The sequence below is a fragment of the Malaclemys terrapin genome, chromosome 9 (assembly GCF_027887155.1).
Source record: "Malaclemys terrapin pileata isolate rMalTer1 chromosome 9, rMalTer1.hap1, whole genome shotgun sequence".
Classification (NCBI taxonomy): domain Eukaryota; kingdom Metazoa; phylum Chordata; order Testudines; family Emydidae; genus Malaclemys; species Malaclemys terrapin.
The window spans coordinates 50,136,917-50,150,163 of NC_071513.1; the positions used below are offsets into that span (position 1 = coordinate 50,136,917).

The 13,247-nt window shown below is 44.7% G+C and overlaps 2 protein-coding genes across 3 annotated transcripts in view; both read right to left on the reverse strand.

The window, feature by feature from the left end:
• The window catches only part of STK25 (serine/threonine kinase 25), a 194,798-nt gene that overhangs the window by 162,558 nt on the left and 18,993 nt on the right, over nt 1-13,247 (reverse strand). The window lies entirely within an intron of this gene.
• Nucleotides 1-13,247, reverse strand: part of THAP4 (THAP domain containing 4) — a 69,593-nt gene that overhangs the window by 40,051 nt on the left and 16,295 nt on the right. Inside the window, exon 1 of one of the 2 annotated variants that reach the window (XM_054039889.1) lies at nt 1,993-2,081. The exons of the other annotated variant lie outside the window; for it this stretch is intronic. Coding sequence (XP_053895864.1) covers nt 1,993-2,017 — 25 coding nt within the window. The 5' untranslated portion in view covers nt 2,018-2,081. Of the gene's footprint in view, nt 1-1,992; nt 2,082-13,247 lie in introns of those variants that run through there. 2 annotated transcript variants of the gene reach the window in all.

A 13,247-nucleotide genomic window follows, 5' to 3' on the forward strand; every position in this document is an offset into this window, starting at 1 on the left:
TGCTCCCAATGGTCCTGCAATTGCCGCAAATGTGGCCACGACAGTGCGCTGGGCAGCTGTCAATGTGGACAGACTGCAGCGCTTTCCCTACTCAGCTGTAGGAAGACAGGTTTAACTCACAGCGCTGTACAGCTGCAAGTGTAGCCAAGGCCTATGTTAACACATTCTTATCACTGACACCCTTGTCCTCCTTCTCCCATCCCTCTTAATGTTTGTCACACCCACTTGTTCTATTTATCTTAGGGCTGGTCTACACAGGGAAATTGACCAAAGTAACTATTGCAGAATAGCTCCCCATGTGGATGCTTTATTCCAGATTAATGAGTGTGCTTCCAAAGTGGAGTAATTGCTCAGAAATAAAAATCACTTTTATTCCAAAACAGAGTGTCCACATGGGAAGTTATTCCAGACTTGCTGTTGTGAAATAGGTTATTTCATGATAGAGATTTTGGTAAATTTCCCTGTGTAGACAAGCCCTTGGGTACTTACATGTTCCCCATCATTGTATATCTGAGCACCTCACAATCTTTAATGTATTTATCCTCACTACACCCTTTTCAGGTGGAGAACATAAGAACGGCCATACTGGGTCAGACCAAAGGTCCATCTAGCCCAGTATCCTGTCTACTGACAGTGGCCAATGCCAGGTGCCCCAGAGGGAATGAACAGAACAGATAATCATCAAGGGATCCATTCCCTGTCTCCCAGTCCCAGTTTCTGGCAAACAGAGACACCATTCCTGCCCAACCTGGCTAATAGCCATTGATGGACCTATCCTCCATGAATTTATCTAATTCTTTTTTAAACCCTGTTATAGTCTTGAACTGAACAAATTCACTGAACAAATCCCCCCTCCTAAACATTTGCTAAACTGCCCCCCTCAGCTATTAGGGTGTCTCAACACCAGCACACAGTGTGAGGGATTTTCAAATCTTTCCCTAGTTTCATACACGTTAAGGCAAGAAGAGTCCATTATGATCATCTAGTCTGTCCTGCTGCATAACATAGGCTATCAAATTTCACCCAGGAATTCCTGCATCAAGCTCATAGCTTCTGGCTGAGCTAGAGGAGATACAGTCTAGTGAAAGGAAGGGGAGGTTTCACATTGGATATAACTGTCTGATATCCCTCCCATCCAACTCCTAACACACATTCCTACATTAAAGAAGCAAGATCACAAAAAGCGATGTCCGATTTTGCTACCTCCTGAGACTATCGGGTCAGAGATTGATGCTAAAATGAGCTGAAAATTAATCTATCTGGAGCCCTGCATTCTGTTTTTTTAAATTAAATTAATTTTTAAATTAATTTAGTGCTGATGGCAGGTTTATGCCAGACAGCCTCAGAGACTGAGACCCTCCCTTTGTTCATAGAACAGGTATTGCAGAGGAATCAGCAGGGCAACATCCCGCCACTGCCCCAGCAATGTGCTACTGCCCTGATTTGGGGCAACCACTTAAAGGGATGAGAGTATTCAGCCTCCAGGACTGTTCAACTCTTGGCCTCTGACACCATCAATAAAGGCATGATTTTGCTGACTGGCTTTGTAATGCTAACCCAGTCTGGATTGGGAACACCTGCTCACTTCACACAGACCACTGAAGAGGTGTCAGATTCAACTAGTGCACAAAAATAAAAACCCCACATTTATATCCTATTAGTATTACCAATCTCAAAAGCCATCCAATTCACCCAAAATTGTTTTCATTCAAGTGCAAGAATTATGAACACCAATGTATGTATATTAGGTTTAGTAATACTTCTAAAACAAACCTAATTTTGGGGAAGTCTAAATGTTATACTGATTTTTCAAATAATTCAGGTAGCTTCAGATGTGAATCAATTTTTCCCTGGTTTTGTTTTTAATAACACAGCCTTCACAAAAGCAGACACTAGATTAAAAAGGGATTCCAGTGAAGCAAAAACCTTTGAATGATAGAATTTTAACCCTTTGACTAATAAATACAGTATTTTAGCTGCATTTAACCATACCTGTGGTTGCGGCACTGCTGGCCATATTCTCCAGGGTTATTTTTAGACTGCTCACCTTAGCTCCCTAATCTTTCCTTGTTCACCAGGAAATGTTTTGGACTTGGTTGACAAGATGGTAATATAGGAAATGATCTCATGATTAGGTGAGAATGTTATCCCAGTGTCTGCTGGGAGTTGTAGTTCAATTTAAAACAGGCTCTTACAAAAGTAACGGACCTGATACACAGCAGTTGCACAATTAGCATGACCCAACCTTCAAAACAGAAAACCTGGACTGCTCTAAATATAGTCAAAGGGGGCGAGGTGTGGAAGGATTTGGTAGTTAAGAGAAGCCTTCAAGCAGGACAAGAGGATTTGGCAGTAATTGTCTCCAATCAGAGCAGGCTGTTCATAACATTCTCCCACTCTCCTGACCCTCCACTGCTTTTCAGCAGCATTTCCCCCATGCTTTAGATCTTTATTTCTTCCCCCCCCAATATCTTTACTCTCCCTCCGGAGATGAATTTTGGTCCCAGCTGCCTTTTTCTAGGACTCTGGCACCTATCAAATGATTTACTGCACGCTCTGACATACAGTAAAATCTTTAACACTTCAGATCCCAGACTCTCACACTGGCATGCTCTGGGCTATGAGCAACCCCAGACTCCAATACATGGCAGAATATATGACAATTCAATAGGGAGACTCTGTGTTGGGAGCCAGTTGCAGATGGGCATAAGGTTCATCTTGGCACCAGCAGTTTTAGGGGGGTGGCAGAGTGCCAGGGAACAGGGGAGGTCAGCCAAATGGCTTGCTGTACTGGAACCAGGGCATAAAATAATTAGCATCATCAACCTCCAAAGTCAGTCTGCCTAGTCACCTTACATACACCCCCATAGGCCATATGTTTTGAAAAGAAACATGCAAGTTTGGCTGTACATTTTCACTGGGAATATACCACATTCTGGCTGAGATGCAAACTGATAAAACTGCCGTGGTAAGGGAGACATGCCCTTCCCAATTCAGAGTTCAGACAAAACAAAGCAACGTTTCAGCCTTAACTGCTTGTTTCCCAAGCTGTCATTCATGGCCACACAGACCTGAAGAAGAACTCTGGGTAGCTCAAAAACTTGTCTATTCCAGCCCCAGCAGGTGTACAATAAAATATATTACCTCATTCACCTTCTCTCTTCCAACAGTATTATTATTTAACTGATAAATTATGGAGTCTCCTTTATGTGATTCTCAGGAAATGAAAAGCACTCTCAATTTATCTTTGTGTATCAATCTACCCTTAGCACTCATACAAAATATAAACTGCCCAACTCAACAGTTGGCTGCAGTTTTATTAGGGTTTTTTTAATACACTACACCTCTACCCTGATATAACGCTGTCCTTGGGAGCCAAAAAATCTTACTGCGTTATAGGTGAAACCACGTTATATCGAACTTGCTTTGATCTGCCCGAGTGTGCAGCCCTGTCTCCCCGGAGCACTGCTTTACCGTGTTATATCCGAATTTGTGTTATAACAGGTCACGTTATATCGGGGTAGAGGTGTATATAAACAAGAAGACGGAAGCGTGAGTAGGTGGTACATGCCAATAGAATACTAAGATTAAAATAAACTCTTTTTTAAGATTTATGGACAGCAGTTAAAACTTTACTAATGTAAACTTTATGCATTAAACAATTTATAATCACTTAGAATTTGTTTGATTATCTACATATTGCTTTCTATCTTGGAAAAAATATTAGATCTGGCAATTTTCAGAACTCCTATTAAAAAGGTTTGATTCTTGTCCTCCAACATACAGCACATGTATTTCAGAAAAATGAGACATGGTGCTTACTAAATTAGGGCAAAGCATCTTTCAAAGGACCAATTTTATAAGAAACTCATTTGTAGGAGTTCCACCAAATGTGAACTTATTAAAAATATATTAAGACAAATTATGTAAACCTAAAAAATGTGTCGAGCAGTTTAAATTAAGGTAATTATTTTATATTGACACACAAAGAGTATAAAAATATGCACCAAAAGATACCAATCACAAGCCTGTTGCAGGGTTTTAGTGACTTGCACTACTAGCTATTTAAGCTTTGATTTTGTGGTTTATAGTATTGTTGGAAACCCTGGATGAAGTTACAAATTTTGAACGGACTCACTTCTACTATGTAATCCTGCAGGGACAAAAACAAAAAACACACAACCTTGACATCACTTTAGTGATATTTTTTCCACCTACATTAAAATGTGGGATTTTTCCATGGGAAAGACCTATTAAAACTGGGACCTTCTTATGGAAAAATAAGGTTGGGTGGCAACCCTAAATATAAGCAGGTAGTTTATATTATCTTAGTTGAGCTTAAAGATAGGAATTGTCACACCAGATCAGAGCAGTTGTCCATTTACACCAGTATCCTGTCTCTGACACTGGCTAGTACTAGAAGCTTCAGAGGAAGAGGTAAGAAACCTCACAATGGAATACCCCTAGGGAAAGTTTTTCTTCCCAACACTGTCAGTTGGGGGCTGGCTTACGCTCTGAAGAATGAGGATTTATATCCTTTATAATATGTATCCTTTGTAACATAATTCTGGATGTTCTCTGTATTCATCTAAAGGTCTAGAGGTCTACTCCTCTTTTGAATCCTACTAAATTCTTGGCCTAAATGATATTTTGTGACAATGAGTTCCACAAGTTAATTATTCATTATGTAAAAGTTTATCGGTTTTAAAATTGTGACCCAATTTTATGTCTCCTTGTTCTTGTATAATAAAAAGGAATAATTAGAAAATGTTGATTTACCTTCTCCATAGCATTCATTATTTCATATATCTCTATCTTATACCCCTCCTTATTCATCTCCTCTAAACAGTCCTAGTCTTCTCTCTCTCTTATCATACAGAAGACTCTCCATATCATAAGAATGGCCACACTGGGTCAGACCAAAGGTCCATCAACCCAATATCCTGTTTTCTGATAGTGGCCAATGCCAGGTGCCCCAGAGGGAATGAATAGAACAGATAATCATCAAGTGATCCATTCCCTGTCTCCCATTCCCAGCTTCTGGCAAACAGAGGTTAGGGACACCATCCTTGCCCACCCTGGCTAATAATATAATAATATATCCTACATGAATATATCTAGTTCTTTTTTTAACCTTTTTATAGTCTTGGCCTTCACAACATCCACTGGCAAAGAGTTCCACAGGTTGACTGTGCATTGTGTGAAGAAATACGGAAGCTGTTCCCTACCCCTAATCATTTTTGTTTCTGAACCTTTTCCAATTCCAATATATCTTTTTTGAGACGGGGCAACCACATCTGCATGCAGTATTCAAGATGTGGGCGTACCATGGATTTATATAGAGGCAATATGATATTTTTTGTCTTACTATCTATCCCTTTCTTAATGATGCTTCTGTTCGTTTTTTTGACTGCTGCTGCACATTCTGTGGATGTTTTCAGAGAACTATCCACAATGATTCCAAGATCTCTTTCTTGAGTGGCAACAGCTAATTTAGAGTAACTATTATCCACATTTTATGGTGAGGGAACTGAGGCGCAGGAAGACTAAGGCTATGTCTACACTATGGGTGCTACTTCTGTGGAGGTTTTCTACAGTGACAGAAGGAGCTTTTCTGTTGCTGTAGTTAATCCACCTCCCACAGCGGTGGTAGCTAGCTTGACAGAAGAATTTTTCTGTTGATCTAGCTGTGCTTATACTGGGGGTTAGGTCGGCAGAGCTATGGCTCTCAGGAGTATGAATTTTTCACACCCTGAGCACCATAGTTCTGCTGACCCAACTTTTAAGTGCAGACCAGGCCTGAGTGACTTGCCCAAGATCACACTGGAAGTCTGTGACAGCATAGCCTTAATCAGTTTAGTCACTTGTCTCTGGCTCCTGCAATTTCTGCTATAGCTTTTTGGAGATGAGCTAAATACAGCATTCCAGGTGAGAGCATGCCATTGATTTATATAACAGTATTATAATATTTTGAGTATTATGTTCTATCTTATTCTTATCCTAAGAACTCTTTGCAATGCAATTATTAAGAAGCAAGAACTAAACTACTTTTAAATCAAGATAAAAGGCTATTGGGGGCTTCTCAAACACCTAGGATCTGTGCCAGTCCACTTACAGATTATCAGATTATCTGCAACAGAATAAGTTTAATATTTCTCTGACTCCCCTCCCCAGCATTTCTAGATCAAGAGGCAGACTGTACCTGATGGATGGAAGAAATGGCTTCAGGGAGGAATCAGGCACAAGGTGCGAGGAGTAATTTTATTGTTCCTAATGACTATTTCTTTAAACATTTACATGCCTGGGAAGAGTACATAGCTTTACTGGACAAGCGTCACCAACTTCTGCAGAATGTATTTATTTTTTCAATTGGGTTTCTAGCCCTTAAGTTTGTGAAAATAACTTTCCAGATGTAAACCAAGTACAAATTGATGCAGTCACGTCTTCCTAAGTCTGTAGACAGACAGCTTTAATTGTCTTTGCTGCATCTTGGGAAAGTACCAAGTTGCAGCCCTGTGGACAGCAGTGAAACTGACAAGAATCATTCATGCATTGTGCTGCTTGGGAAAACTAGAAGCTGCTGCAAAGGCAGACAGAGGAGTCACTAATGGGGTATGAAGACTCCAAAACAGAGGCTATAACAGGGAAAAAGCAGTGGAGATCCATCCTCCTCTCAAAAGCTAGAGGCTGAGGAAAGACAGAGCAGCAGATGAACAAAACAATACACCCTCCCCCACCCGCTTGTTGTAGCTAGAAGTGAGAGAGGAGGGGCAGATATTTCATCCATCTTTGAAGCAGTCGGCAGATTCTAGGGTGGGAGGTGGAGGTGGTGGGAGAAGCAAAAGAATACTCTTTCTCCTGAGTAGTCAGAGGAGTTTGGGGATTCAAGTTTATCAGGCACCTACTACCCCACAGAGGATTTGAAAGACAAAGCTCCTGAGTAGAGTCCAGGGACAGCATCAAGAATTCCAGCACACAAATCTTTCCCAGCAGCTGCGGCACAGGTTTATTTCTCACCTGGATGTTGCCTCTGGGCGATGATGCCCTCACATCTTTTGCATCAGTCTTTTGCATCAAAGTAGGTTTAGTTCCCTGATCTCTGATAAATTTAAAGACTTGTGTGTGAGTGGATGGAGGTAAATGAGTTGGGCTGGATGTGTAAGGGAGTAGGAGAGAGACAGAGGCTGATGGAATGAATTAGAAAAGAGATGTATGATTTTAAAAGACAGAGATTGAGAAATTGAGGGAGAGGGGGAAGAAATAGGAGAAGAAAGAAGCAACAGAAAATAGAGGCAGCAGCAGAGAACATAATATAGGGAAGTGTTATAAAGCGGTGGAGGAAAGAGAGAAAATAAGAAGCTAACTGACAATGAAAACAAAGGAGAAGGGATAAACCATGACCTATGACAGGAAGGAAAAGAAAGTGGAGTGAAGCCAGGATGGAAAAGAGGGTAGGAGAGGAGTAAGAAAGATGCAGTAAGTAGCATTTTAAACAAATGATTAAGATAGAAAGTTGATTGAGAACACCTTAGAATTAAGTACAAGTGCTTTATTCTTTTACATTGCAGAGGGAATGGCTAGCAGACTTCACTCTTCAGCTGAAGAGATGTTGGTAAATTCTTCAACCTTGCTAACAGCTTGCATTATTTGGTGACAAAACTGATTTAAAAAGCCTGGGAGTTTAGTGGAGCTGAAATAAAGTATTTCATTGGAATGTGAATTATTATATATGACTGAACTGGCTTATGCTGGTTTTCTTACCAGCTGATCTATACTATACTTTGTATAGCAAGTGAAGGCTGGAGTACTTTAAGAGGGAGGCTAACTGTCTGTGGGATCATGGTTAGGGTGAGAAGAGCTAGATGACCGTTGTGGTAGAACATAAAGTGGTGTTTGCAAAGGAAAGGGAAATGTATCTCTGGCATGCTGGGTTGTTTTGTTTTAAATATCAGTGTTAGCAATGTAATCCTTGTTTAGAGGAATCACTCTAAAGAGGTGAGCTTCAAGCAGGACTCTTGCAAACATTCTACCAGCTGCATTATCAAAAGGTGCCTCACAGTACTGGGGAATGTGAATTTTAGTTTAAGGACTTTGTTGCATAGAAGAGAACTGCTAACATTCTGGATATCAGATGTGAAATACTGGGATGAAATCCATCAGTAGTATAATCCATAGAGTGTGTGATCATGTGATGCAGTAAAGACATAATAAAACCTATAAACTCACTGTCCTCTCCCAATTGCTTAACCATGACATGCATAGTCGTGGTGAAATAGACCAGAAAAAGCCAGGAGAAGATAAAATGCTCAGTCTTTTAGCCCCACTCACTCCAACTAGTCAGGGTAATTAACTAGTGGAACAACTTAGCAAGGGTCATGGTTGATTCTCCATCACTGGCAATTTTAAAATCAAGACTGGATGTCTCTTCTAAAAGATCTGCTCTAGGAATTATTTTGGGAAGTTGTATGGCCTGTGTTATACAGATCAGACTAGAGTAACACAATGGTCCCTTCTGAACTTGGAATCTGTGAAAACCATGTCCACTGAAAAAATTAAAGATGTGTGCATGCATGCATGCGTGCTGCAGACTGACCATAGAACACAACCTAAATTTGAAGCTATCCTCCTCTGTTGAAATGACAAGGGAATTCACTGTGATGTTAGTTTAGCTACTATTGACCTTCTCCATACTGCTCCCCCAGTGTAGGTATACTTCCCCCCTTGCATATTTTCATCTTCTCCCAGTGTTATTGCCTCTCTTTCCATGCACACTGCTTCTACCCTTCCCTACACACTGTTCCAGCATCCCCTACTTCCCCCCCTCCATGGTGTCCTCTCCTCATGCATGCATCTCCATTGATCAACTCCAGTATTCCTAGCCTGGTTGTTCACCAGATAGACAATTTCTGCTCCTTCCCACTTTGGGAAGCCATGAGGTCCGCAACACTCCTAACCCAATCACCAAATCCACTCCCTATTGACAGACAGGCTATGCCAAGATCTCCTGGTTTCCATTTCCCCTCCCAAATTAAACAAACAAGATGCTTTATCACCTCACCGATCAAAATTCACAGACAAACTGTCATCTGATCTTTCCCATTCAAAGACAGGTCTTGATGTCAAATTCCCACCTATACCAAAAACAAGCTTAATAGTGAGTAACTCTTTTCGTTTTGCTATAGGAGCCAGTGCTGAGGCAGAGATACAATCCCTGTCCTTCTGACTGGTTTCTACTACTCTGTGACTAGTTATTCTCCTTTCCTGCCTCTGCAATGTTGTTTTATAGAACTATCAAACTCCATCCCCATTTTTAAACATTCACAAGATTTGTATTTTTTTCTGAATGAAGATCGCATAACCAGGGTCAGCATGTGCTACAGCATACCATATCAAAATCCTGCAAGAAGACTTTCTGACGTCTGCAGCCTGCTAGTATTAATTCTCTGGCAGCACAGAATATAGAAAAAATGTTAAAATTACATATTTTGGAACTCCCCAACATCCTAAGGCAGAGGTGGGCAAACTTTTTGGCCTGAGGGCCACATCTGGAATAGAAATTGTATGGCAGGCCATGAATGCTCACAAAATTGGGGTTGGGGTGTGAGAGGGGGTGAGGGCTCTGGTTGGGGGTGCGGGCTCCAGGGTGGGGCCAGAAATGAGGAGTTCAGGGTGCAGGAGGGGGCTCCAGGCTGGGGGAGGTGCGGGGGCGGGGAGTAAGGGCTCCGGCTGGGGGTGCGGGCTCTGGGGTGGGGCTGGGGATGAGAGGTTTGGGGTGCAGGAGGGTGCTCTGAGCTGAGATCGAGGGGTTTGGAGGGTGGGAGGCGGACAGGACTGGGCCAGGGGGTTGGGGCGCGTGGGGAGGCTGAGGGGTGCAGGCTCCAGGCGGCGCTTTCCTCAAGTGGCTCCCGGAAGCAGTGACATGTCCCTTCTCCGGCTCCTATGCGGACGTGCGGCCAGGCAGCTCTGCACGCTGCCCCATCCACAGGCACCCCTCCTGCAGCTCTTGCAGTTCCCAGCCAATGGGAGCTGCAGGGGCAGCGCTTGGGGCGGGAGCAGTGTGCAGAGCAGAACCCCCTGGCTGCCCCTACATGTAGGAGCCTGAAGGGGGGGCCATGCGCTGCTTCTGGGAGCCACAAGGAGCGGTTCCAGACCCTGCTCCCCAGGGGGAACTCGAGGGATGGTTTAAAATGGCTGGCTGGCCAGATTAAAATGGCTGACAGGCTGGATTCGCTCCACGGGCCGTAGTTTGCCCACCCCTGTCCTAAGGAAACTGTGCATTTATAAAGTGATATAAGCTTTCTTTCAGGTCTTCCTTAATTAACATAGTACAAGCTACGGAATTCAGAGGTTTTGCTGCAAGCTTAGAATCATAGAATATCAGGGTTGGAAGGGACCTCAGGAGGTCATCTAGTCCAACCCCGTGCTCAGAGCAGGACCAATCCCCAGACAGATTTTTGCCCCAGATCCCTAACTGGCCCCCTCAAGGATTAAACTCACAACCCTCGGTTTAGCAGGCCAATGCTCAAACCACTGAGCTATCCCTCCTCCGAAACTGTACTATTTCTATTTTAATTCATATTATATAGTCTATTATGACAAAGTGTGTGATCTCACCAAGAGAAAGAGGAGAAACAATACAAACAGGACAAAAAAGGGATGGAAGAAACAGCAGCATCTTTTCGCTTCCTCTCCCCATCTCTTTTTAATTTGGGTGTGATGTGGGAAAATGGCACCTCCTTTTCTCTCCCATGGCCAAAAGAGTGATTCCTTGGGTGGAATTCTGTTCTGGTGGCTAACACAGCAGTAGAGCCAGTTCCAATCAAATACTGTGGTGATAGCCGCAATATAAAAACCTAGACAGTTTAACTAGGGGAAGGAGGACAGGATTATTCATCTGAAGAAAACTGATGATACTCTGTGTGTGTGTATTTTAAATCTCAAAACCATCAACCTGTGCACAAAATTAACCTATATGGCCTTGGCTACACATGCGAGTTACAGCACAATAAAGCCTCCCCCAGCGCTGTAACTCACTCCCTGTCCACACTGGCATGGCACTTACAGCGCTGTATCTCCGTGGCTGTAGTGCTGCATGTACTCCACCTCCCCAACGCCTTGGCTACACTTGTGAAGCGCGAGTGTAGTCGCGCCGTCTCGCAGCGCTGCAAGTACTCCACCTCTCCGAGGGGAATAGCTTGCAGTGCTGCGAGTGAGCGTGCAGCGCTGCAGGTGCTGATTACACTGGCGCTTTACAGCACTGCACTCACTGCACTGGGGGGGAGGGGGCGTTTTCACACCCCTGAGCGCAGCAAGTTGCAGCGCTGTACAGCGCCAGTGTAGCCAAGGCCCAAGAGGAATATCGTGTATTGTGCCGCCGCTGCAGCGCTGCAGCACCAGTGTGGCTGCTCAATGCGCTGTGACTGGCCTCCAGAAGTATTCAGCAGTATCCCACAATGCCTGTTCCAGCCACTCTGGTCATCAGTTCAAACTCTACTGCCCTGGCCTCAGGTAACTAAGCATGTGACCCGCCCTTAAAATTCCCCTGGAATTTTAAAAATCTCCTTCCTGTTTGCTCAGCCAGGCGTGGCGTGGAGTGGAGTGCTATCAGCGAATCTTTCCAGGTGACCATGCCTCCACGTGCCAAGCAAGCCCCAGCATGGAGCAATGGCAAGTTGCTGGACCTCATCAGTGTTTGCGGGGAGGAAGCTGTCCAGTCCCAGCTGCGCTCCAGCTGTAGGAATTATACCTTCGGGAAGGTATCAAAGGACATGATGGAAAGGGGCCATGACCGGGATGCCCTGCAGTGCAGGATTAAAGTGAAGGAGCTGCGGAGTGCCTACTGCAAAGCCCACGATGCAAACGGCCGCTCGGGTGCTCCCCCTGCGACCTGCCGATTCTACAAAGAGCTGGATGCGATACTTGGGGTTAACCCCACCTCCACTCCGAGCACCACCATGGACACTTCAGAGCCGGGGTGGGAGGAGAAGGAGGAGGAGGAAAACGGGAGTGAGGGTGGTGGGGCGGATGGAGACACCCTGGAATCCCTGGAGGCATGGAGCCAGGAGGAAGGTAGCCAGTCGCAGTGGCCGGTACTTGCAGAAGAGAAGGTTCCCGGTAAGCGGCTTTTTTTCCGGGAAGGAATTTTTTTGGTGCGGGCTCTTTGGGAGAGGAGGGTTAGGCATGCATGCCTAGATGTGGAATAGTGCATTGATGTGGTTTATAACATCGTGGTAATCGACCTCGGTAATCTCTTCGAATGTCTCATCCAGAACGTGTGCAATGCGCTTGCGCAGATTTATCGGGAGAGCCACTGTGGTCCTTGTCCCAGCCAGGCTAACGTGTCTGCGCCACTGTGCCGCGAGGGGCGGGGGGACCATTACCGCGGGGATGCTGTGTTCGGCCAAGTCCAGCTTCCCATACAGAGATCGCCGGCAGCCCTTTAAACGGTCAAAGGCACACTCCACAGTCATTCGGCACCGGCTCAGCCTGTAGTTGAACCGTTCCTTGCTGCTGTCAAGGCTCCCTGTGTAGGGTTTCATGAGCCACGGCATTAACGAGAAAGCGGGATCTCCAAGGATCACAATGGGCATTTCAACTTCCCCTACTGTGATCTTCCGCTCTGGGGAAAAAGTCCTGGCCTGCAGCTTCCTGAACAGCCAAGTGTTCCGAAAGATGTGTACGTCATGCACCTTTCCTGGCCAGCCTGTGTTAATGTCAATGAAATGCCCACGGTGATCCACAAGCGCCTGGAGAACCATAGAGAAATACCCCTTCCGATTAACGTACTCGGATCCTAGGTGGGGTGGTGCCAGAATAGGAATGTGCGTCCCATCTATCGCCCCTCCACAATTAGGGAAACCCATTTGTGCAAAGCCATCCACTATGTCCTGCACGTTACCCAGAGTCACGGTTCTTTCTGAGTAGGATGCGATTAATGGCCTTGCAAACTTGCATCAACACGATTCCAACGGTCGACTTTCCCACTCCAAACTGGTTTGCGACCGACCGGTAGCTGTCTGGAGTTGCCAGCTTCCAGATTGCAATAGCCACCCACTTCTCCACTGGCAGGGCAGCTCTCAATCTCGTGTGCTTGCGCCACAGGGTGGGGGCGAGCTTCTCACACAGTCCCATGAAAGTGGCTTTTCTCATCCGAAAGTTCTGCAGTCACTGCTCGTCATCCCAGACTTCCATGACGATGTGATCCCACCACTCAGTGCTTGTTTCCCGAGCCCAAAAGTGGCGTTACA